Source organism: Thamnophis elegans, chromosome 4, assembly GCF_009769535.1.
Source record: "Thamnophis elegans isolate rThaEle1 chromosome 4, rThaEle1.pri, whole genome shotgun sequence".
Lineage (NCBI taxonomy): Eukaryota > Metazoa > Chordata > Lepidosauria > Squamata > Colubridae > Thamnophis > Thamnophis elegans.
The window spans coordinates 69,009,044-69,036,309 of NC_045544.1; the positions used below are offsets into that span (position 1 = coordinate 69,009,044).

The 27,266-nt window shown below is 34.0% G+C and overlaps 1 protein-coding gene across 1 annotated transcript in view; it reads left to right on the forward strand.

Annotated features, from left to right (window-relative positions):
• The window catches only part of RYR2 (ryanodine receptor 2), a 202,481-nt gene extending 175,774 nt beyond the window's left edge, over positions 1-26,707 (forward strand). Inside the window, exons 85-105 of the mRNA XM_032216038.1 lie at positions 458-538; positions 753-841; positions 2,237-2,365; positions 3,758-3,862; positions 4,682-4,763; positions 6,222-7,525; positions 8,128-8,195; positions 8,592-8,739; positions 9,452-9,538; positions 10,536-10,754; positions 11,987-12,117; positions 13,548-13,590; positions 15,548-15,681; positions 18,087-18,147; positions 18,576-18,722; positions 19,229-19,363; positions 20,467-20,623; positions 22,201-22,265; positions 23,680-23,780; positions 24,531-24,582; positions 26,492-26,707. Coding sequence (XP_032071929.1) covers positions 458-538; positions 753-841; positions 2,237-2,365; positions 3,758-3,862; positions 4,682-4,763; positions 6,222-7,525; positions 8,128-8,195; positions 8,592-8,739; positions 9,452-9,538; positions 10,536-10,754; positions 11,987-12,117; positions 13,548-13,590; positions 15,548-15,681; positions 18,087-18,147; positions 18,576-18,722; positions 19,229-19,363; positions 20,467-20,623; positions 22,201-22,265; positions 23,680-23,780; positions 24,531-24,582; positions 26,492-26,587 — 3,434 coding nt within the window. The 3' untranslated portion in view covers positions 26,588-26,707. The remainder of the gene's footprint in view (positions 1-457; positions 539-752; positions 842-2,236; positions 2,366-3,757; positions 3,863-4,681; positions 4,764-6,221; positions 7,526-8,127; positions 8,196-8,591; positions 8,740-9,451; positions 9,539-10,535; positions 10,755-11,986; positions 12,118-13,547; positions 13,591-15,547; positions 15,682-18,086; positions 18,148-18,575; positions 18,723-19,228; positions 19,364-20,466; positions 20,624-22,200; positions 22,266-23,679; positions 23,781-24,530; positions 24,583-26,491) is intronic.
• The last annotated feature ends 559 nt before the right edge of the window (positions 26,708-27,266 follow it).

Sequence of the window (27,266 nt, forward strand, 5' to 3'; positions counted from 1 at the left end):
TTTATTTCATTGGCTTCAGTAACTTTCTCCTGAATAAGCACTTTAGAACTAAGCAAATTTTCAATAAGCTTAATTTAGTTCGATTACAATAGCTTTTGCTTATTCCAGTATCTATCTATAGATTACATCCTTAGGTCACTCCTTTTACCTGATCCTAAACATTAGATTCCCAATATTACATATTCACAAATTCAAAATTAAAATGAGAGATAATTTCTAAAATGTTGCCAAGCTCACGTTGCTACATTTTTGGGAGATGTGTTTTCAAATTTTACTTTATTTCTCATAATGAATGAACATACCTACTTCCAAATAAGAACACTATGGAACTGATTCTGGGGAAATGTTACAAAATGTAATTATGTCTATAATTCTTAAAGCAACAAGTGCTACATGTGATGTTCTAATGTTACCTGGCATCTTGTTATGATACTTATTGGGATTGACTTTTCCACAGGAGAAAAGGTGATGCAGGATGATGAATTTACCTGTGACCTCTTCCGGTTCCTTCAGTTGCTTTGTGAAGGTCATAATTCAGGTTTGTTCTCCTCCTCCTCTATTGCATCCAATGCTCTAAAATACCAAAATAATGATGAAAGCTTAATTTTGTAAACCAAATAATAGGTTTGGTAGGTATAATTAATATATTGAAAAAGTTAATTACATACAAGTAAGCATGTTATGATATAGATAATTTTCAAGAAGTTCGAGATTAGGACAAACGTTAACTCCATCTCATTCTATTCTCCAAGGTTTTCAGAATTACTTGAGAACTCAGACTGGTAATAATACAACTGTCAACATTATCATATCAACTGTGGATTATTTATTGAGAGTTCAGGTAAAATATCACTCACTGTAAGGTTTCACTAAAGTTTATGTTATTTTTGCAATAATCAGAATAAATGTATGGGTATTAATTAGTAGGTTTTGAAGTTGTAATGCAGAGAAATTTATTGAGTTTCACATTTTAATTATTAAAACTCAAACCTATGGGATCTGGAGAATAGTTATGCAATATATAAGCATCCATATATTTCTAAATTTTGTTAAGTGTTTGCCTTTACAAAGCAAGAATACATGTACAGTAGTAGGAAAACTGGGTTCACCGACAAAAGGGCGACCGACAAAAGCACACGCGACTTAACCGCGGTGACAAGTCCGCGAGTTCTGAACCGTGCCGACGAATGAGCACTGAATCACGCCAACAACAGCACGCCGACAGAAGGGCGCTGTAAACCTAAACCTAAACCTAACCCTAGCCCTAAACCTAACCCTAGCCCTAACCCTAAACGTAACCCTAACCCTAACCCTAAACGTAACACTAATGCTAACCCTAAACCTAACCCTAAACCTAACCCTTACCTTAACTTAAATCGCCCTTCTGTCGATGTGCTGTTGTAAATCACCCTTCTGTTGACGCGCTGTTGTCAATGTGCTGTTGTTGGCGCGTTGATGATGTCGCGGTTTTAGTGATGCGCTTTTGTCGGCGCGCTTTTGTCGGGTCACGGGAAAACTGTACATAAGCATGATTTAAATTTTTCATTAGAATTATTCCTTAACAACCCAAATTTGAAATTGGATCACAAAAGTAAAAGTAGAAAAAAATGAAAAACTATTTATCTGTGTGTGTGTGTGTGTGTGTGTGTGCGCGCGCGCACGTGCACACACACATACACCCCACTATTATTATATTTTGCTAATTTGTAACACTGTTATGTATACTTTTCCACACTGGAATATTTTATATCAAAAAGCAAGATTGATAATGCTTATTTCCTCTCCTTTATTCTTCTAAGATACAGTAGAAATATGAGAACAAGAAAGCAGTAAAAGGAAAAAAAAGGTTTAATTGCCTTAGGTACATTGGTGACACCCTTTGCAAAATTCTTTCCAACAGTCATCCAGTCTCCTCCCATGTTTGTACAAAATTTTCATAAGCATTCGTTCCCATCCTCCCTTACCCCTTTTTGCTTTTTGTATTCTCCTACATACAGGAAAGAACGAAACAACAGGAAAATCAAATGAAAGTTGAAGTTTCAATCTGAGTTTTCATGATTCCTATGTGTAAAGATTCATATGGACCTTATTTGAATTTCTAAAGCTGATGGGATTTTTACAGAATATATTTTTTCTAATATTAATCTGTCTCACAGTTTTGGAGAATTTATAAACAAATTTTCCAGATGCATATTTTTTGAAAAAATATTTTATCTTTTTCTATTTCCAATTTTAGGAATCAATTAGTGATTTCTATTGGTATTATTCTGGAAAGGAAGTTATTGATGAACAAGGACAACGTAATTTCTCTAAAGCGATTCAAGTTGCAAAGCAGGTCTTCAATACTCTTACAGAATATATTCAGGTAAATAAATTGCTTTTCCACGTCATTTCATGACCCTGTCATGGACCTCTAAAAAAATCGAATAAATAAATTGGGAATAACATGTTTGTCAACAAATGAAGAGGAGAAAGTTCTGGTATGCAAGTGGTGACCTCCTAATTTCCACAAAGTGAGCAATATGAAAATAGTCTCTAATTAAAATGCACTAAAAAAACATGTATACCACTTAACAGTTTGAAGTAATTCTACCAGGCAGATAACTCATTGAAATTAGTTGAGTGCTAATTAAGTAATTTAAGTGAGTTATCCAGCTGCTAGAATTTCTTCAAATTGTTAAGTAGTATACACCGTCTTTGGTTAAACTCTCAGATTAGAGAGAGAGAGAGAGATCTTATGTCAGTCACTCATACTAACATTCTATGTATACCATCCTAGAGTGACCATTTGCACTATGTATTCCTATGGTTTTATGCATTAGTCCACCAGGAAGCAGACTACAAATGCTTTTATCCTTATTGGGACTCATCAGATACACACAGTCATTAAAATTAATACTGAATTTTTAACCTATTGAGTTTTATACAATTTAATTATATAGCGTTCCATTCCTGGTAGAGAGTTTTGACTCTCAAAGGTCTAAAACTAATTATAATGGCTACGTGGACATGATGAATAGAGTAAGGACAAAACCAATTTGTTCCCCCTGATGCTTTAATCTTTAAAAATCAAAGAGGATTGTGATCTTTTATTTTATTTTATTAATATTGACTCTGTACATTTGTTTGTGTGTGTGCGCGCGTATGTGTGCTTTATGACATTCTTTAAGATTTAGTGATTTTGGGAAATACAAAATTTAAAACCAGTGCCATTTTATTTGGAAATCACTTTGTGTTGGTCTTTGACTATAATACATTTTTGATTTGATTTGATTTAGATCGTTAGTACGATTACATGATTTTTTTGTCCCTCACATAAATTAAACAGTTGCTTTAATGTAGTGCTTATTTCTGACTCTAGATATAAATGGACAAATACATCTGTATACTCCACATGTAAATGAACCCATTTGCATAATATATTGGCTTTTTATTTGGTTGGGTAAATGCCAAATTGAAGTTGCCCTTCCTGTTTAGGTGACTGGAAAGGCTGACTTTCACAGAATATCCGTACGGCCTTGATTTGAATTTAGAAATATATAATAAATGAAAAACAACTAAATGTTGTATAACGTGTTATTATTTGGCTTGATTGCTGCTTTGTAATAACAGAAGATAAATTTTGTAATGACAGAAGATAAATTTACATTAAATTCATATTCACAATAATAACTCATTACATTGATATTCCACCTGATTCCTAGTGATTTTTTTATTGTATACTCTTTATTCTTTGAGGTTGTCTTTTTTTTTTCAGGGTCCATGTACAGGTAATCAACAGAGTCTTGCACACAGCAGGCTTTGGGATGCTGTGGTTGGTTTTCTTCATGTCTTTGCCCACATGCAGATGAAGCTCTCTCAGGTACAGAATGACGTTTAATGCAATTGGTTACTCCTGTTTAATTAAAGAAAATGCAATGAATGTTTGTTCAGTTAATGGCCTCTCAGTAATATTATAACACCATGAATTAGTACTCTCTTTGGACCTGATTGTTAAAACAGATTGGACAACTGGATTGTATTATGCTAAGGGTAATGAAATTTGATTTATACCAAAGGAGAAGAACAAATAGTTCAATACTCATTTCTAGTAGGGACAGCGTTTAAAAAAATAACAGAAATAAAGAATAACTTAGATGGAAGGGAGCTTGAAGGTCTTCTAGTCCAATGCCCTGCACAAGCAGGAGACCCTATACTATTCCAGACAAGTAGCTGCACAGCCTTTTCTTAAAAACTCCAGTTCTGGAGCACCCACAATTTCTGAAGGCAAGCCATTCCATTGGTTAATTGCTCTCACTGTTAGGAAATTTCTCCTTGATTCTAGGTTGCTAGATGTTAGTGGGAGGAATGTATAACCTAATGAACTCTTGAAAAACAACTGCAGAACTATGCACATTAGAACTCCTGGATGGATTTAGAAAGATAGGCTTTACTGGGGTTAAAGCTGGTACATTTCTTGATATTTGTCACTTTTTTTGAGAAAGTTGTTCTCTGGGTGATTCAAGATGTAGAGTCTTTGAAGAAATTAATGTAAACAATTTCACATGAATTATTCCTAAAGTAATGTTTGAAAATCCATGTCCTCTTCTTTTCTTATAAGTTATGGCAAGGCAGGAATAAGATTTTTATCTCCTTGCAGCATAAAAAAAGATTTATGGGTATCTTATATTTATATTGACAGGATTCTAGTCAAATTGAATTACTGAAAGAATTAATGGACCTTCAGAAAGATATGGTGGTCATGCTGCTATCTATGTTGGAAGGTAACTTTAAAATTATAATTTTAAACATATTATTACGTTATTTTTGAAATTGCACCTATGAGGTGTTTCTTCCAAGTGCAAAATATATCTTAAAAATGCACATTTATTAGGCTCACAAGAGGGAAGAAAGAGGTTACATTTTCCTGCCTACTGTAGTGTCAATGAATGAAATGCAAAAGCATGATTAATGTCAGCAAGTTGGCTGAGAGAGTATTCAGCCTGTCAATTTGTATAGATTACTGTGGAAAATTCAAACTCTGGTAATCAATTAAAAAAATAACATTTTCTGATTTTAGTGAGGTACATAAAAATGAAACACATTTACATCTTTCTAGAGATTAATTAAGGATGGGGAAGGGTGTTAAATAGTGTGAAACAATTCCTCTCTGGCAGACAGATCTATTTGCAAAATAATAGCATGGCATTCTCTAGTACTGTATAGTCAGATAGATCTAAAGAGTTTACTGTTGTAACATTAGTACTATATAGATAGAAGGGAATTGGGTTATATCTAGTGGTTGTTTTGCTGGTGACAGATTATAAGTAGAATACTCAAGAATGTGCTGACCACAATTTTGGATCCACTTAATTTACCATGCTTTTGATTCTTCAGTGGGCTACCAGTTTAGTTCCTTTATTAATGCTGATCTTGAGTGATCCATTTAAGTTTTCCTTCATTTCAAAGGGAAAAGCTTTCTTTAAAAGGCTTTTCTTGGGATAAAGGAATAGTGATATTTATATTCATAAAAGCTTATTGTAATTTGTGTATCATATGCAAACCCTTAAACCTTCAGTCTGCCCCAAAGTGTAATTCCCTCCATCAGCCAAGAAAATGGATCCTACTAGTGTAGTTGGTGAGCATGCACACATGGATAAGTGTCCACAGAAATCATTTGCCTTTTTTTGAACTGAGCTCCTTTAACCTACAAAAATTATAATGAACTTAAACAACGAATTCTAATTCCTTGGAACCATGATAGGAGCATGATAAACCTTTCCCTAACCCTGTGCATCCTCTTTGTGAGAGTATGTTTGTATAAAGATATAACCACAAAGTTTGTACAGAAACATGGTAATCTCTATCTGATTCTCAGCATTCGTGTCTGACTGACCACCAGTGACCACTTCCACTCACCAACAGCTCCTGATAGCCCATCAGCCATGATATGCACTCTGTAATTCAGAGCAGGGAAATGGGAGCATCAATAGTTGAAATGCAATGTAATGCAATTATTAAATACTTTTCTTTTAAGCTTGAAATAAAAACACAGGCTGCTTCATGTTTGGTCAATTCTAAATATTAACTAAATATTTCTAAATGTTATTTAGAAATACAGTATTGCTGTCCTCAGATTTGTAGTATAATTTCAATGTTTATAATATTTCTTTGTGTTACTTAGACGATTTAAAGTAAACCAGTCAGTCAATAAGATTATTGACACACTTTCCCACATTCAGGTAATGTTGTGAATGGAACAATCGGCAAGCAAATGGTTGACATGCTGGTGGAATCGTTCAACAATGTAGAAATGATTCTAAAATTTTTTGATATATTTCTAAAACTGAAGGATTTAACTTTCTCTGATGCATTCAAAGAATATGATCCAGATGGTAAGGGCATTATTTCCAAGAGAGATTTCCACAAAGCGATGGAGAGCCACAAACATTATACTCAATCGGAAACTGAGTTTCTGCTCTCCTGTGCTGAAACAGATGAGAATGAAACTTTGGACTATGAGGAATTTGTGAAACGATTTCATGAGCCAGCTAAAGACATTGGCTTCAATGTTGCTGTTTTGCTGACAAACCTGTCAGAGCACATGCCCCATGATACGCGACTCCAAACTTTCCTTGAGTTGGCAAACAGTGTTCTCAACTACTTCCAGCCCTTTTTAGGACGCATAGAAATAATGGGCAGCGCAAAGCGCATTGAACGAGTTTACTTTGAGATCAGTGAATCAAGTCGGACGCAGTGGGAGAAACCTCAGGTTAAAGAGTCAAAGAGGCAGTTTATTTTTGATGTGGTAAACGAAGGTGGGGAAAAGGAAAAAATGGAACTTTTTGTTAATTTTTGTGAAGATACCATCTTTGAAATGCAGTTGGCTGCTCAGATCTCAGAATCAGATCTGAACGAGCGGTCTATGAACAAAGAAGAAAATGAAAATGACAAGCTGGAAGAGCAAGACCCCCGAATAGGGTTCTTCTCTCTAGTGACCATCACGTCAGCATTAATAGCCCTCAGGCATAACATAATGACTCTGATGAAAATGTTAAGCATGAAAAGTATAAAGAAGCAAATGAAGAAGATGAAAAAAATGACCATGAAGGACATGGTCATGGCTTTGTTTTCTTCCTACTGGACCATTTTAATGGGTTTCATGCATTTTTTATCAAGCGTCTTCAGAGGCTTCTTTCAAATCATGTACAGCTTGCTGCTTGGAGGGAGCCTGGTTGAAGGAGCCAAGAAAATTAAAGTAGCCGAACTTTTAGCTAACATGCCTGATCCTACTCAGGATGAGGTCCGTGGCGATGGAGAAGAAGTAGAAAGGAAGCCAGCCGAAGCTGCTTTGCCTGCAGAAGACCTGACTGATCTCAAAGCTCTATCAGAAGATAGTGACCTCCTCTCAGATATTTTTGGCTTAGATTTAAAACGAGAAGGAGGACAGTATAAACTAATTCCACATAATCCAAATGCAGGCTTGAGCGATTTGTTGAGCAGCCCTTCTTTACCCCCTTTACCTGATGTGCAAGAGAAAATGCAGGTACAAATACTATTTTTATTTATCTGTCTTGTTTAACTCTCTCTTTTTCTTTTTTAAAAGCTGATTTAATTAATTAAAGCTACCCTGTTTCCCCGAAAATAAGACCTCCCAGGATAATAAGCCCAAGTGAGCTTGAGTGCATGTGCTAAAATAAGCCCTCCCCCAAAACTAAGCCCTCCCAAAAATATTGCAATACAGCAGTAGCCATGAGATGACCACGTTCGCCACCTCCTACACCTCAAAAATAATAAGACCTCCCCAAAAATAAGGCCAAGCACTTATTTTGAGGCTCAAAAGAAAATAAGACCCTGTCTTATTTTCAGGGAAACACAGGTATTTAAAAAACAACGTTTTTCTTGTTTTAAAGTGGATAATTTTAGGTAATTTTTTTTCAAGATTGTAAGGGTTTAAAAATTAGATTCAATTTTAAAATGAAAGAATCATTTTCAAATGAAAATGTGTTATCTTATTTTTACATGAGCCTTAGAATGTATGTGTATTTTTAAAGGTAGCAATACCTCTTTTTTTGTTTTATGCCATATAATTTGAAAATGGATCATTGTCATAATGTTTTCTGTCTTGTTTATTTTTATTTATTCAAGGACCAGAAGATGAATGAAGATGAAAAAGATGAAAGAGAAGATACTAAATTCGAACAAGAAAAAGCAGAGTATGTCCCATTCTTTTTGTATTGCAGTATAAATTAACAATTCATTTGTATATATTTACTTTGTGTTTATTGTACTTGGGGAATCAAGCAGAACACCATGTAGGAGTTTGTAACCTAGGATTACACCACTTTTGTTTTGTAGTATATTTTTACTTTTTAACACAATATTTTTTCCATTTTAATTTTATTATAAAATGGTTATTGTTATTAGATTTTCTGAGTTCTTTACACATTGTACATTTTCCATAGTCTTTGTTCAACTATTAGCATACTTGTACCATTGGAAAAAAGATCTCTCCTCTCCATGGTGCAAGTTGATTCTTTCCTCATTAAGATATTAAATTTTAATTGAGAAATGTGACTGATATTATAGTTTTGGAAAATATGTGTCTACAGGGGAGAAGATGGAGAAAAGGAAGAGAAAACAAAAGAAGATAAGGGAAAGCAGAAACCAAGGCAGCGTCACAAACATAGGCATGGTGAACTAGAATTGCAAGAATCTGCCTTCTGGAAAAAAATTATTGCATATCAACAGAAAGTCCTTGTAAGGGTTTAAAAGTTAAAATAGACAAGTATTCCTTATAGTACATCATTTTGTATACATATTTGTTTAAATGTTGATATTTGCAGCTTAATTCATGTTTATGTCTATGTCTATTCCAAAGCTAGACATTATTTATTTTCACAAAAAATTCTTTGGGGAGGGAATGCAAAACCATTTCTGGGTATTTTCTCCCTCATTGCAGATTATCAAACATCTATATGAAATATGTAGATGGGAAAGTATTGTTCGTTTCTACATTCTTATTTGCATTTTAGTATACTTTGGTACTGTTTAATATACACACTGTTCAGATACAATCCTTAAACATTAAATACACATAATTTGGATAAGTACTTTTAATTGTCATAAATTATGTGAATAATTAGAAGTGGAAAACATCTTATGTAATTATTTAGAATAGCATTCTGCAAGTTATGTAGAGAAGATAAAGATATTAAGTGTAACTAGCTATTATGCATATTTATTTGTTAGATTTATGTCCTGTCTTTGTTGTATACAATTCATCAGGTTATCTCCTATTTCCTTCATAATAACTTCACTGTGAGGTGGGTTTGGCTAAAATAGAGAGATTAGCCCAAAATTACCCAGCCAGCATTTGTGTCTAATAGTGGACTATAACTCAGTTTCCTGATTTCTAATTCAGTACTTTAACTATTACCTAAAACTGATTCAAAATTATTTCTTTTTTCAGAATTATTTTGCCCGGAATTTTTACAATATGAGGATGCTGGCTTTATTTGTTGCATTTGCCATTAATTTCATTCTTTTATTCTACAAGGTAAATCCTTCATACTTTAAACTTAAACTGACATATAAAAAACTAAGTGATTTTTAACTCAAAGTCTTTACTCCGTAGTGTAAAATTCTGACATAATATCCTGAATTTAGGGCTTGCTTATATAGACAGCTTTTAGTATATGCATTTACTGCATAAATGTGCCTTAAAGGTGATTGAATTTATTCTGTATCATTTCTCCGTATTCCAAGATTATAAGTCAACAAAGTTTTACTAGGTTTTATAATATCATTAGTGCAATCAATACCATAATTTTATAAGGCAGCAATAAACATATGTAACGATTGGGGGGGGGGGATGCTTATGGAGGCTAAAACACTATTAAAAATAGTTAAGCTTTGTAGAGTTGTGAATACTGTTTAAAGACATAGGTAGTCCTCGACTTACAATCACAATCTGAGTCCAAAATTTCTGTTGCTAAGCAAGACAGTTGTTAACTGAGTTTTACCCCATTTTATGAACTTTCTTGCCCCAGTTGTTAAGTGAATCACTGTAGTTGTTATGTTAGCAACATAGTTGTAAAGTGAATCTGGCTCCCTATTGACTTTGCTTGTCAGAAGGTCACAAAAGACAATCAGATGACCCCAGGACCATGGAATCATCATAAATACATGCCAGTTGCCAAGCAGTTGAATTTTGATCACGTGGCCATGGGAATGCTGCAGTGGTTGTAAGCGTGAAAAGCAGCCATATGTCACTTTATTCAGTGCTGTTGTAACTTTGAATGATCACTAACTGAATCATTGTAAGTTGAGGATTTTTTTGTAAAATTTGAATAGCATTTGACTAAAGAAAATAAGAAATGCCAGCAGAGAAAGAAATTGAGGAGATGAGATCTGTCAGAATTTCAGCTCAAGGCTTCCTACTGTTAAATGTCAATGATCTACCTCTGGAATAATCCTGCTTCCACCCGTTAGCCCTTTTCTTTTGTGTGTAGCTTGTAGAAATGTGATATTTCTGTCAAATTGTTCTTCAACAGGTATCTACATCTTCAGTATCAGAAGAAAAGGAAGTACAAGTAGTTAATACTGCTGAGAAAATGAAGCTAAACAGCCTAGAAAGTCCTTCTCATAGAATCATCACAGTACACTATGTCCTTGAAGAAAGCAGTGGCTACATGGAACCTACACTCCGCATTTTAGCGATTTTACACACTGTCATTTCCTTTTTCTGCATCATTGGGTATTACTGTCTGAAAGTAAGAGAATGAGGATATCACATCTGCTTCAGCGGTGAAATCTAATTTTTTTGGCCACCAGTTCTGTGGACGTGGCTTGGGGGGGTTGTCATGTAACTGGGTGGGTGTGGCCAACTTTTTTTTTCACTTTTTAAAGCATTTTTTTTCCTGCTGGTTCAGGCAAATAGGCAGGAAAAATATGCTTTAAAAAATGGAGAAAAAAAAAAGCTTCCAATGATCGCACAGAACACAGTTGAGCTGCGTGATCCTTGGAAACTTTTTTTTATTATCAGTTCGCAGAACCAGGGACAATTGTCCCTACCGGTTCAGCTAAACCAGGCCAAACAGGGAGGATTTCACCCCTGATCTGCTTACTGGACTATAGTTCCCTTGGACTTATTTTGTCTCCCTCTCCCTGATAACTCATTTATGTTTGTGTATTTTATTTTATTGGTTGTTGTCAGAAGAAGTAACAATAAAGGTTATGTCAGCAACATGAATACAAACAAATCAAAACTTTGTATTCTGAATTATGTAATTCTTTTCGTTGGAAAGAACATACTAGAAAAATGATTAATTTTGTGCACCTGTTGCATATCTGTTATTGGCAAGAAGAAGCAATGATTACAGGTAATTGTCCCTTCCTGCTATAGTCCATTATAGCTTCTAAAACATTTTCTGGAAAGGACATTCTAAAGTAGTATGGAAAATGAAATAGGAGATTGCAGTGGGAAAGGAGAATCAGTTAAAATTCTTCTCTTTCCTCACCCTTGTAATCTCTCTTCACTGGATTATATCATCTTTTGGGGAGAAAGTCCTTGTGAATACTATTTGATTGATTGATTGATTGATATATCAAATACCAAAAACATTTATCTCCCTCACAAAGCGACTAAGTAAAATGCAAGTGAAACATAAAAGCTGTATATAAATATTATATTAAGAGGCAATTAAACAAAGGGTGGAGAAATTAAAACTCAACTTTGAAAGGCAGAAGAAGGGCTTGCAAGATGCTAAGTAACCCAATGGCTTAGTGTTCCTCTGTAGGCTCCAAGCAAGTCAGGAGAGAGTCAGGGCCTGCCTCACCTCTGAGGGGCGGGAGGGGGGGATGTTCCAAAGAGCAAGAGCAAAGACACTTACTTTAGAGAAGTATGTAAGTTTATCAGTTCTTTGCATTTTTCTCAGCATCCAGATACGGTTAACAAGTAATTGCTCCAAGTGAATTAAACAACTTTTTCTACTTCTATTTCCAGGTTCCATTGGTAATATTTAAGCGAGAAAAAGAAGTTGCAAGGAAATTGGAATTTGACGGGCTGTATATTACAGAACAGCCTTCAGAGGATGATATTAAGGGACAATGGGACAGACTTGTTATCAATACACAGTGAGTCTTTATCTTTTTTTGAGGCTCCATGGCTCACGTCACTTTTAATTTTATCAGGAATAAGTAGTGATTGGATACACCTGGGACACAAATTGCAAAAGTAGAGCAGCTATAGCTCTCCTAGGTATATTTCAGTATGAAATTCTATTTTGAAAACAAGCACTGAGAAATATACTTATTACATGAATGCATTTAAGAATGCACTTAATATAACTGTTGCAGGAAAAAATCACACTAGGTAGATTTTATGTAGATTAAAAATGGTAATGCATGGCAATAATAAATCATCTATATATTCCAGCCCTTAAAATATTTTATAAACAACAATAATTATTTTCTGGATTTCTCACAACTTTTAATAACTTTGTTCAAGCCTTGGCTCAGAAAATTGCAAAATTAGTCCTCTAATGCATTATCTTTATATTCTGAGAATGCACACTTTTATATAATTAACAAATGTATATTTTATTAGTTGCCCTGAAATTTGTATAATCTTAAATATATATTTTTTCCTAAATTTCCCTGCAAAACTTTTTATGTCTCCCCATTGATCTGGATATAAAAGAGCCAATTTATGAATAAATACATGTGCAATTGTTATAGATTAAAAATAAATTGTCTACCTTTACACATAGCTTAATGGCTTAATGTAATATTTAACATTTACCAGGCAAATGTTTACCAGTACAATTCTGCATCCAGATAGCAAATTAAGCTTCCTGTAATACTGAATGCTGTCTATGTACGATTTCATTATCGCCACTACTACAGAAAATATTTATCCAGAATTATAAAAAATAAGGACTTCATGTGGAATCAGATTTCAGATTTGAAATTAATTCATAAGTTTATTAAAATTTTTGATGATTTTGATAGTAATGCAATAAGTCAATCAATTCTGCATCCAGATAGCAAATTAAGCTTCCTGTAATACTGAATGCTGTCTATGTACGATTTCATTATGGCCAATACTACAGAAAATATTTAACCAGAATTATAAAAAATAAGGACTTCATGTGGTATCAGATTTCAGATTTGAAATTAATTCATAAGTTTATTAAATTTTTTGATGATTTTGATAGTAATGCAATAAGTCAATCAGTCCATATAACTGGACAATGTTTGAGAAAAGTGACATTTAGTTGCAATTTAAGAAATAAAATATTAAAAAAAATATAAAGGAAATAACTAGCATCAGTTTAATTTTCAACTTTAACTTTAGGAAGGAAAAAAATGAACTTGCATTGAATTGTTAAATGATTATCTGAGCATTATTTTCCAGTGAGAAATTGTAATTTCCATAAGTTCCTTTACAGGTGAGGAAAACTTGGAACCTCCAAGAAAGATCTCTGTAAATTTGGAATTCAGAAAAACTATGTTTTTTGAAGTGAATGATAACATATTTAAACATAATTTCTTTCAAATCATAGGTCTTTTCCTAATAACTATTGGGACAAGTTTGTGAAAAGAAAGGTAAAGTATTTCATTATTGTTAAATTATATGTTTTAGTTTTAAATAGCATGGTCTAATTTCTGACCTACATTATTTTCTACCATTATTGGTTGTAATTATGAATTCATATGATCAGATTTCTTATCCATATTGAGTAACTATATTGGGATCGTTCACTCAATTTTACATCAAACTGAGTACACCACTCATGAAGCTTGTGGTGTATGTTCATTGCTCAGTGAAAATTACTAAGTCTCTGTTAAAGTGCTGATTGTGTGTGTGTGTGTGTGTGTGTGTGTGTGTATGTGTGTGTATACACACACACAGTATATACTTTTGAGTCAGTGTTTACCAGCCTCACGGAGTTTAATGGTTACCTCGTTTAGCAAATGTTTGCAAATAAAATGCTAATTTAAAAACCATTTTACAACCAATGCACACACTTACAGCCCAATTTAATTTGCCTTCAACAATACACACTGGAATGAGAGTAACACTACATATAGCTGCAAGAGAAAGAATTTTATCTAACTGAAGTGGCAACAACTGGTGATCCATCCCTCCGTCCCTCCCTCTCTTTCCCCCTCTCTCTTTCACTTAGCAACTATTGTTTCTGATTTAAGGAATTGATTGTGGTTGTTAAATAAGAAGGTATACATTACTCTGTATTTTAAAAACAATGCACTAGTGTTTTAGATTAAAATAAAGTTGAGTTGGCTCTATTTATGAGTCAGCATAGATGGAGCTACAACTTTTATGTATGACTTCATTCTCTCTTCAAACCAACATACATTCAGTCACAAGAACAAGGCTTGCTCAGTAAGCGGATAGTACTTTTATGTTCAGAATCATTATCAGTTTGTGATTTAAGAGGTATGACACTTTTTAACCCGCTATAATATTAATGCTACACCTAGATGAGTCTTCACCCAGAGATTTTCCAGTTTCTGTAGAATATATTTTATCTTGCACACTTCTGCTAACAGAAGAAGTCCTAAGATATGTCTCCCCCACTCTCTTGGGCTATCCAATAGGGAAAAGAATATCCCCCATTTAAATACAAAGGGTTTTAAAAAACATTTTTTATTTATATGCAATAATTAGAAAGCAACAACATAAACAATATGCCTATTGATATAAGAGGAACTATATATTATGTAATTAAATTAACTATCTGAGAACACATTAGCTATCTTTCTATACCTTCAAAAATGGGCTCACTTTAATGTTCTCTGCCATCACTCCTATAGTTGATAGTCTTCACTCTAGTTTTCTTTTTGTTTCTTGTCTCTGCAGCTTTATTTTCTTGAGTTAAATCTTAAAATTGTTTCTCAACGTCTCACAGATGAACTTCCAGCTCTTGAAGCCGTATTGATTTAGCTGACAATACTTGTAGTATTTTTTGCACAGAGTCTCTTGTCTGCCCTTCTTCCCCTCTTGTTCCTCAATACTTATTAACCTGGGGAAGGGAGGAGGTTCCCTACTATTTCCAAACACTCTTATATTCTCTCCTTTCTCTCTGTCTCTGCTCCTTTTTCCATCTCTGCCTTCTCCTTCTTGCCAGATCCAAAGTTAGAATATTGCCTCTTCCCAAATTAGTTCTCTTTCCTCATTTCTGTCACCCTTCCCATTGCCAAGACTAATTTAGAGCCCACAAATCTAAGATAAACAGCTTCCTGACTCTTCACATAATTTTTGTTTGCATTTAACATCCTACTCATTGTAGAAGATCCTGCAATCCAGTTTACCAGTTCTCTTCAAACACTGGAGTATAGAACCTATAACTTGTTAGGTCAAATATCTTTCTAATTTGAACCTCTTACCCCATGAGGTAGATGCTCCAGAGGTATATAAAGATATAGAATTTTATATAAAAATATTACACCTTAATCACTGCATGATGAGGGTTCTGTAAAAACTTGAGTTTAGATAAATAACATTTCAGAAGGAAAAATAATTGTTACTATATTGTTTCAGGTTATGGATAAATATGGAGAGTTTTATGGCAAAGACAGAATCAGTGAATTGCTGGGAATGGACAAGGCTGCTCTAGATTTCAGTGATGCTCGAGAAAAAAAGAAACCCAAAAAGGATAGTTCTTTATCAGCTGTGTAAGTATTTAAAATGTTGCTTTAAAGACTACTTAAACATTTATTTGTTGTTGAACCTTCAACATTTCTCTTGCTTTTAACGTCTGACTTATAGCCTTCTTTCTCATATAAACATGAATTATTCCAAAATATAAGTGTGCATACATGTCAGAAGCATAAAGTATATATGGTAATGAGAAACTATTTTTGTGAAACTAATATAGTTCATAAACTATATTTGTGAAATATAGAATGGTATAACTCAAGGAAGCAAATATATAATATGCTCCTCCTTCTATTTTTTCCACAATTATTTTTTTACAATGATTTTTGAAAATAATATCTTCATAACTATATTCGTAATAAAATAATACTTTGGTTCTAAATCTTATTTAGCTTTTTGCCATTTATTTCATATTTTTTTATGTTCTTAAACTTACAGTTAATTTTTCTTTTGCTCAGAAACAAAGATAGATTTACCAGGTAGCTGTTCACACTTACCTTTCTGAAGATCTCTGATAGCTTTAAGATAGTTAGATAAATAGTTTCCAAAAGGGATTAGAAGTGAGCCTACTGAATTTAGTGTCTTCAAAAGGTTCTGCTGTGACTGTGAGTTTGATAGTTAATACCTTCATTTCTCAGTGTTCCATCCCATGGTTGATTGCTGCTCTGAGGTCTCCTTACAAGCAGCTGTGCAGAGCACATGTGGCCCTCTCCTTTTCCAAGGAGGTTCCAAACCACCAGTCCACTCACCAGTTACTTGGTCTTTTCCACAATTGTCATCATTTTTCTACAGAGAGATGTACAACTCACCATGCCTCCATCACAAGTCTGATACCTATTCTGTCAATAATAATGCTATTATTCTGTATAACAATAGCATTTAGACTTATATACAACTTTACAGCCCTCTCTAAGTGGTTTACAGAGTCAGCATATTACCCCCAACAATTTGGCTCCTCATTTTACTCACCCCAGAAGGATGGAAGGCTGAGTCAAGCTTGAGCCTGGTGAGATTTGAATTGCCAAATTGCAGGCAGCCGGCAAGTCAGCAACAATAGCCTGCAGTATTGCACTGTGCCACTGTGGCTCATGTTCCAATATGATATATGCCATTATTTATTAGTATTACAACAATGAACCCAGTGTAACATTGTGTAAAGTAATATATGGGCATAAATTTAACATTACAAATATTATCATTCAGAAACTAGGGTTGGTGAGAGAACACTTTAAAACAAATGAATTAGAATTAATTAGCAGGCTCAGCTCTATTTCCTATAAACTAAATACAAATAAAGGCTTCTTATCATACTGCATATTGAATGTTTAAGCAAGGATTGCCCATTATGACAATTAATTATTAGTGTTTATACCTTTTATATTTAATTCCATCTGTGAAGGATTATGTCATAATAAAGGGGTTTATTAACACATTTTAAAATTCATTAATGAAACTCATTGCTTAGCAAATTTATGTGTGTGTGTTTGTGTGTGTGAGAGACAGAGAGAGTATATATGATTTTCAAATTACTAGAGGAATTTATGACTTGCACTTTTATACTTTAATAATGCTGACAAGAACTGGAATAATACTCTACTCTCACTATTTTTGTTTTGAGGAGAACTGGCAACTCACAGTTCTCAAAACAACAGCTGTTATCATTGGTTAGCTTGTCAGCATGAGTCCTTAGAGTAGATCCATCAGCTAGAATCATATTCTTTTGAACTGAAGGAGCTAACATGTTCCATTAATCAGTTGTACCATGCCTGGCAACAGAATAACAGAGTTGGAAGGGATCTTGGAGGTCTTAACCACCATGCTCAGGCAGGAAACCCTATACCATTTCAGACAAATGGTTGTCCAATCTCTTCTTTAAAACTTCCAGTGTTGAAGCATCCACTGACACATAAGTAAGTCTAGACTATGACATATACCTTAAATACTATCTAGATTTAGTGCTTTAGTGAAAGAGGGAGGGAGAGAGTAAACCTGGAAGTGTTCTGTTTAGCATAAGGAACCATCTGAAATGAATTAGTACTTTCTAGTATCACCCAGAAGGCAAGAATCAATACATTTGTGTAATACCAATGAGTGGTTCTAGGCTCTTGCCACATCAGTTATTTAATTTTACCCAGATTGAATTTTTTTCTGATCTTCCTTTGCTTCAAGATTTTATGCATGATTAAACTTATACATGATTTTACTTTTTTACTTAAAAAGTAAAGCCTGAGGCAACCTTGAATACAAGTATATATTGTTTTTGTGGCTACAATATAGAAGTATTTTGCTACTGCTTCTGGAACTTTTTGAAAACTTCCCACTTAGCCTACATTCAGCAAAGTACCTAGTGATTGATGATCAATGACTCATCTTTTCCATCTTTAAATTTACCTTATTTCTTCTTTTATATGTGCTCTTTCAGGCTGAATTCTATTGATGTAAAGTATCAAATGTGGAAACTAGGTGTTGTTTTCACTGATAATGTAAGTATGTAATATCAAGTTAATATTAATTAAAATATTAAAATAGAACTAGTTTAAATCACTTTTCAAAACTCTTCACCAAATTTATGGGTAAATAAATTGGATTGATGGATTCTCTAAATATTTCCAGGAGGAGACAAAATTCCTTCAGGACATTACTGGGTCTTAACAGTAATAGTAACGCTCATGGGAAAATTTCCCTTATGTTGTTTTCTCTTGAGATTTAACTGAAGCACGGAATTAAGATAATAAAGTTATGAAGACTTCATGTGTTTTACATAATGCATTACCTGTTTTATTCTTTTAAATTAAAATATATGTTTGATTAAAAAGTCTTTGGAAGTTACAATTACAGTTACAGTACAAAGAAGTTTTTATCTGACTGTGTGTTCTTTTCTTAAATCTGTTTTGTTCCTTTTCTTCTAAAGTCTTTTCTGTACCTGGCCTGGTATATGACCATGTCAGTCCTTGGTCATTACAACAATTTTTTCTTTGCTGCACACCTCCTTGACATAGCAATGGGATTTAAAACATTACGAACGATTCTATCATCAGTGACCCACAATGGGAAACAGGTAATAGCTCTTTATTCTGCCATTAACTTTGTGAAAAGTTACATGCCACCCTTTAAAATAAGGTTTACGAAGAGGAACAGTTATATAACTATGCCAACCATGAAAGAAATCAGAGAACATTTGTTTATTTAAAAATTTGGAGGAAATGTAATAAACTCTGAATTCTACTTTTGATTCATTTCCATAAGGTTCCCAATGCATTTGATATAATAATAAAATATGCAGATCTACTTTTATTTCTTTTCAATCAAGATTGTCATGATTTCAATTGTAATACAATTGTCTATATATTTTGATCATTTAAAGACTACAGTAAGCCCCACCCAAATTCATTTGGAATGACTCCCATGTAGCAGAAGAGTATTTGCTTTTCTTTATATAATTTGTAAATTGTTTAATATAAAATAGAAATGAAATGAACATTGATTTTCTTATGGTTTTTTGAAAATAAGTTTACAATCAAGGAACTCCAAAATATTCATTAATTTATTACTTCTTCCTTTTAGCTTGTACTAACTGTGGGATTACTAGCAGTGGTAGTTTATCTATACACAGTAGTTGCTTTCAATTTCTTCCGAAAATTCTATGATAAGAGTGAAGATGGAGATATGCCAGATATGAAATGTGATGACATGCTAACGGTAAACTTGACTTTTGTTTTTCTTCTAATTTGTTAATATGATTCTAAATGGGTAAATTTTTAAGAGTGGAGACAGTTTCTGTTTACAAAACACAAAGGGATACATCAGCAACCCATGCAATCTTTCCAAATCCTCTTTATAGATTTTCACAAATGCTTCATTGCAAGAACAGGTATAATGTCATATTGTACTGAGAGTCAACCACAGTAACTGCTACCTTCTATGCCTGCGGCAGGTATGGACTCCAAATTTCCTGGTTTCTAGCCTGGTGCTTTTAACTACTATCTCAACCTGTCTCTCAAACTGTGGTTACATTCTGTAAATTGATGAAAGCATCATGTAATAACAGAAGTTTGCTCAATTTTTAGTGCTGCTTCTGTCATTGATGTTTTTCATATGAATGCAGGACTCTAGCCCATTAACCTTATTGAATTGGGTAAAGTATTAAATAAGAATCATTTAGATGGTTAGTATTCATTTTTGATAATTGTATAGTGCTTTGAATGTATAATGTTCAAGATAACATACATTCATTCTTCTAAATGAATATACTACTATTATGCTAATTAAAATAGTGTGGGGACCTCAATGCTCTCTAAGTTTGATTATTTTTTTGAAGACATTTAATTACCCAACTAGATAACATCATTAATGCTACAAGAGAACGGGGTTTGCTCTCTGTTTAAATTCAGATGGCTTGCCTATCAGTGTTGGCAGGAGTATTCTTGGTGGTTCCTTAATTAGGCTGTTGTTTACTGTTTGATTGTTAGTCTGAGTTGGTAGTTACAAGTTGATTAGGGATTTACTACTTCAAGCAGTAAGTCAAATGTAAGTGTGGTTTGGCAGTTATTTTTCAAAACTCTGAAATATTGATTCTTTTGTTTAAGGATTTTGTTTAACACACTCCTCTATTTGCAAGCACTCAAGTACCTCTAGGTTTGATGATAAAAAATTAAAAGACTAACTGAACTATGGCAAGAATTGAGTTCCCTCCGTTCAAATAAACTATAAATATTATGTAAATATAATAAAGATTTACAAAAATAAAAGGTTATGCAAAATGTACTTTTTAAACTATGATAATTTTTTCATGTTGCTTATAGTGCTATATGTTTCACATGTATGTGGGAGTACGTGCTGGTGGTGGAATTGGTGATGAAATTGAAGATCCTGCAGGCGATGAATATGAAATATATCGAATCATCTTTGATATTACATTTTTCTTTTTTGTAATTGTTATTCTACTAGCTATCATACAAGGTATGTTTCCATTATTTTTATCAGTTTAAATGCTTTTTATAACTACCAAAATCACCCTTTCCTAACTGATAATCTACATCTATTTTTTTCTCACAGTGTGAAATGTATGGTGAAATATGTAAACTTCTTGTACCTAATATAATTGCTTATGTTCTTCAATCTTTGAAACATAATAATCTCAGGTGAAAGACTAAAGGCAAATTCTAGAATGAATTCTAGAGTTATTTCCTTCGTTCTTGGTGGGAAAAGATTTTTGGAGTCCTTTACTCAATCCCTTTTGAAGCAGATTCCCCCCCCCCCCCAAAAAAAAAAAAAGGAATACATTCTAAGTCAAATTTCTTAAAATGGGGAAGACTGGTTCTTTTCTCTTGTGGAAGAAACATAAAGATTTTCTATATTTCTATCTTCTTTTGCTCAGATTCTGTCTATGTAAATTTTCACTTCTGCATGCAAATTATTAGAAAAGCAAAGTTTACTTAAAAAAATGAATTTGCCTTTAATTTTATTATCCTCTGCATTGTTCAAGCTTGATTTTGAGCCATACCACTAATAAGATTTTTATCATATGGTGTATCCTTTAGCAACTGCAATGTTTACTTTCTGTGTAAAAAGTCTTGTTGACAGGAAGGAAGCGATGACATTGAAAAGGGGTACACATACATAGGCACAAAGATATACATAAGCATACACACATGCATAGACACACTCTCTCTAATTATTAATTAATTGTATCAAGAAACTTTGATTTAAATGACAAACAAGACCATCTGTGAGGAGTCCTCTTTTTTTCTTACAGTAAATAAGTTGAATAAACATAGGTAATAAGTCTATTTTGAAATTAGTACTGGGTTTCAGGCTAGAGATTTTTGTAATTTCATGTATCAGATCAGATGACCTGGGTTCTCCTCCCCCCCCCTCTACAGTTTGGTAAGGTAGTCAGTACCATTATAAATAAAGTAGCAAAGGCTTTCCTTCACAATCCTCCCTCCCCTTTCAAATGTTCCCTTTGGGAAGACTTGATCATAATGTAAGGATGATTCCCATTGGGCCATTCTCGCAATTTTGGGGAATACTGCCAGACTGCTAGATAGAATGCTGCAACTCCTTAATTATTGAAACAGGACGGAATTTTCTTTTGTTCTTTGAGTGTCATGAAATCTGCCACCAAATCTGTCAAGAAGTGCACTTTTCCTCATCTGTATTCCAATTTATACCCAACCTTCTCAAGGTCTACAGAAAGTTTCCCATTTATCATGGATGACAAGTGGCCTCTTAAAATGGGGGAAACTGTGTATGCATAATAATACACCAAAATACACATGACCGTTTGCAACTGCTTTCAAAACTCAGTGTATATCACAAAAAAATGGTTGGTACAAGGTTGTTCAGTAAAGCTGTGAATACTGTATCTAATTGTTTGCAGCATACTATCTGGCTATTTGTATTTGAAAATCTCCACCAAATATATTCAAAGGTGCATGGCACTTTGTGGTAAAGCATGAATCTTCATATTTAGCATTAATTTGGCAGTTTTTGTCCTAGTTCCTCAAAAGTTTAAATTATAACCTTATTGCCAGGCTTGATTATTGATGCATTTGGAGAATTAAGAGATCAGCAAGAACAAGTTAAAGAAGACATGGAGGTAATGATTTTCTGTATTCCCCTTTTGATCCATAAATATTTCTGCAAAATATCACCTACTCCATATAGTGTCCAGAAAATAGCTTCCTCTTTAATTAAGAGTAGAATTAAGATGCCGAAGGCTACAGAGTAATTTGAACTGCTTCCCTGCTGTGCATGAAATTAGATTTGATATGATTATGTGCTATAAAGTCAGTATGGACTCTTAGTAGTCACTTAAATAGATTTTCTCCATATTGATTTGTACCTAAATTGGTCTTTTAGGTTTTCCAATGGTACACTGGGTCCTTGCTGCTGGTCATCCTCTTCTTTTTGCTTCCATGTTTCCCAACATTTTGTAAAGAGTTAGGTTTTTACATAATGTGCCTGAAGTAGGATAATTTGAGCCTAGTTATTTGTGCCTCAAGTGAGAACTCATGGGTTGATTTGTTCAATGATCTATTGGTTTGTTTGCTTGGCTGTCCACAGTATTCTCAGGAGTCTTCTCCAACACCAAAATTCAAAAGTGTATATACTCTTCCTGTACTGCTTCTTCAAACTTTGAAGCCAGTAAGATAGCCCTCTATGTAAAATAGGAAATACTATTAAATAATAATATTTAAATGTGCGTGTTTATCTATGAAGCACCATCATTGTCAATACAATAGGCAAGCAGGTGATCTTTCTGGAGTGAGGTGGAGAATTGTTTCTTTTAAACTCAAAAGTGGGCTGAAAAAAAAGACATTGCAGAACATCTTTCTCTTTTGTTTTTCTCATACTATCCAAACTACCCAATGACTTCAACATTGAAGAATGACAAAGTCATTCTTAGTTTTGCTCTCTAAAGTAATCATCCAAAGTAGGCATGTCTAGAATGTCTCTCTCAGTGAGACTTTGCTGTCTAAATACCTTCTGCTTCAAATCTATATCCCAGGGCACTTCTCCAAGCTCAGCCTCTAGCAGAAGGGGCATGGGGATTGCAAAGGGGAGGTGAGGGGACAGTCAGAAAGATCCAGATGGATCATAGTCATGGCTGCAATCTTGATTAAAAAAAATCATGTATGTGCCTGATTAGGGATGGGATTTGTCAGTGCTGCTGCACTGACTCAGGAAAGAAAATTCAAAGGACAGCAGCACATGGCAAAATAGTGCAGTATACTTAAAATAAAGCCATTTTATATATTATATTGTATTATATATATATACACACACATACCACCCATCTCCCCCAGAGAGGGTCTCTGGATAAGGACATTTTGTTCTGTGTTTGAAATAACTAAAATGCAAACACAGAATGATAAAAAAATGCCAGCCTCAAGTTTAAAACCATTTTTGAAAAGTATGGAATTCTCACAAATATGTGCATGTACATAGACACACAGGATGAAATTGAAGCAAATATGTTAACAATATATATCTTTCTAAATTCTTTTTAGACTAAATGTTTTATCTGTGGAATAGGTAATGATTATTTTGATACAGTGCCACATGGCTTTGAAACACATACTCTACAGGAGCACAACTTGGCTAATTATCTGTAAGTACATTAATTTTTCATGTAAACTAATCAATATTAACCTCCTGTGACCTTTTTAAGGAAATGAAGTTTGAACGATAGACTTTCAGCAACTTGTAATTTTGCAAATAACATGTGGTAATTTGTTTCTAAATATAAAGAGTATATTAGACATAATGATTGTATAGTTAGCAACATGTAAATTGTGTGTGCCTTTATGTGTTTTGATAAAACACTTACTGTATATCTGAAATTATGTTGTAAATTTGGTGACTGGATTTGGAAATCTAGAAAATTTCTCCAACACAAAGACTGCTATACTGGCAATTCAGAAAATATATCCTATTAAATCCTATTACATTACATACAGTATGCAAATCCTTACAGAATGTCTGATTTACTTTATTTTTGGATTGTGTTATCATTAATTTTTATAATGAATTATAATACTATTGATTGTACTTTCTTGAGAATTCTACTGATCTGAAATTAGATCTTGTTTTAGCATCTCAGTTTGGAGAATTCTCTTCAAACAGCACTATCTAATTAGTCCAGTTCAAGAAAGTTTGATGGGAAGAGGGGAGGAAAGAATCCACAGACATACAGCTTATTTCCGATCCAACAAACTTCAATGATTGTCTGAACTAAACTCAGGCAACCAATTTGTAAAATGTTCAAAATACTTACGTATCCCAATTTTATAAGAAATAGTCCATGTATTATTTTGTATGCTATCAATAATAATGATCATGGTTTTGTTCTTTATTTCAGATTTTTTCTGATGTACCTCATTAATAAAGATGAAACCGAACACACTGGTCAAGTAAGTCAACGTCATATGGATCATTAAAATTGTAACTGTATTTTTTGTATTTCTTTCATCTATCTTAATGATTCAAGCAATGGCAGCACTCCAGATACTTTCATAGTACAATGTACATCTGAACTAACTGGAGGCTTGATATATGCAGATCAAATAATCTTTCTTAACATTCCAGATCATAATACCTAAAAGAATATATCATGATCACGTGAAGTGTTAGTACCACTTTATAATGCTTTGTAAGACAACACTTGGAATACTGCATCCAGTTTTGGTTGCCACAATATGAAAATGATGTTGAGACTCTAGGAGGAATGCAGAAAAGAGGAACAAAGCTGATTAGGGGACTGGAAGCTAAGACATACGAAGAACAGTTGCAGGAATTGGATATGCCTAATTTAATGAAAAGAGAGACTGGTGATGACATGATAGCAATGTCTAAGGGGCTACCACAGAGCAGAGGAGGCAATCTATTCTCCAAAGCACCAAAGACAAGACAAAAAGCAATGGATAGAAACTAATCAAGTGGAGAACTAATCTAGAACTTACAGTTAGAACAATTAATCAGTGTAATGACTTGTCTTCAGAAGTTGTGGGTGCTACAACAAGTAGGTTTTTAAGAAGAGATTGGACAACGATTTGAAATGGTATAGTGTTTTCTACTTGAGCAGGGGATTAGACGAGAAGACCTCCAAGGTCCCTCCCAGCTCTTGTTATTCTTTTGTTTTGTTGTATGTGGAAGGAAATCCTACAATTGCTTCTTTTAAAAGAAAAAGAAGAAAAGGCGTGGTTTGGGGGACCATGGCTGGAGGGTATGATGTTGCATTGCAGTGTGGTCTTTGGCCTTTGGTTTCTGCTGCATCTGTCTCCAGGCACCTCTCAAAGGAAACCTCTATGGCCTTTTCTAAAATGCCAGCGAAGGCAAAATGCTCTCCCAAGTGCAGCCTTTGGACCTGAGAAGTGTAGATCTTCTATTCTTGCGTAGAATAGATTTGGCCCTTTTGAAGGATAGCCAAGGTAAGGCAGGAATGAAGGCACTGCTTGAAGCTATCAGTTGAAATGGGTATGGTTGATGGTGTAACATGTTGGGAGGCTTTCTGCTAGAAGTTGAGGTAAAGTCTTCAGGTTAGGACTGATTGGATAGCATATCAAGAGTTCATGGCAAGAACTGGTACTCATCATGCTGCGGCTTCTCAAAGGTCTCCATCAAGTTCCTTTAAACACTTCTACGTATTCTACATAGATTTGTTCCTACTAAATTATGCGGCGTAATTTTTTTTTGAAAAAATAAAAATTTGAAAAGCAGACAAATAAAAACTACTAGGGATGCACCCTGATATTTTCAATTCAGGCCTTGTACTTTTGGAGTATCCATATGAAATGTTCCTCACCCCCCGCCTCATTTCTTCATAATTTTGCTTCTATCACTTGTTCAATTGTACAACTTTATTCTAACTGATTGTTTATCATCAACTATTTACACTTTGAGTCTTATTATGTAACAATTCTACATTGCCAATTAAATTTGAAGACAGTCTTTTCTGGACCAATTGTACTGATAGCACAATCAAGGAGGATAAAGTTGAACCTTGTTTTATCTAAATTCTTTTTTCCCCTTTTTGTACAGGTGGTGTACTCTTTGAGTTTGCCAAACTTTTTTTTTTTTTTTTTTTGCAAATAGTTTCTGTTTTCAGCTTCATTTTAATAGAAAGAAAAAACCTTGAATGATATCCTGAGGGCGTACAGGAAGAGGGCCTATTTGCAACTGAAACATAAAGCCATGTCTTACGTACAGTAGTTTGGAATATAAACAAAGCTTCTATGATCATTTCAAAATTATTTACCGTAAGAGTTGAAAAATTCCAGATGGCATGAAAGAGGTTCTAAAGTTACCTTCTGTGTTTTGCAGGAGTCATATGTTTGGAAAATGTATCAAGAACGATGCTGGGAATTTTTTCCTGCTGGTGATTGTTTCCGAAAGCAGTATGAAGATCAGCTAAACTAATTATAATTGAGGACCATCCCTTGAGATTCCATCAACACCTTTCCCGATTCCCTTGGGAACAATCATCAGATTTTCCAGACCCGTTAAACAGGATGCTGTTTGGAGCAGCAAAACCTTTTTTTTAATGACTCCTCTGTTCTTTTTCTTCCGATTTTGCTTTAAGAACAATGAGAACTTAACTCTAGCAAGAGAAGGGAAAAAAATCCCACAAAACAAATCCCCATATGTCACATGAACACATTTACACAAAAAGAGACTTGTGACAGATTTTATTTTTCCTTCTAAGACAGCCTGATGACTTCCTTAAATAGGAGAACACATGTGGAATAATGTGATAGTCACATTTCTTCAGTCATTTATTTCATCATCCTGGAAGGAATTCTGTGGTTTGCATAGGGCTTTAAAGGATTCTGGGGGACACTAAGTTGTGGGGAAATAGTGCCTTACTATATGTAGGTTGAGCTATGCAGAAGATGAGTGCATGATGACATCTTATATTTTGTTTATCTGTCCCCTCTTTCCTCCCAATTTAATATTTATTTTGTCTTTTGGAGGGATTTGGGTGGGACTTGGTTGTGCACACCTTTTTAACTAGATGATGGCGTGTCTCAGGATAAAAAGTAGTAGTTGGGTTTTTTGTCATTAAGTTAAATTCACAAGAATCTTCCTCTTTCACTCG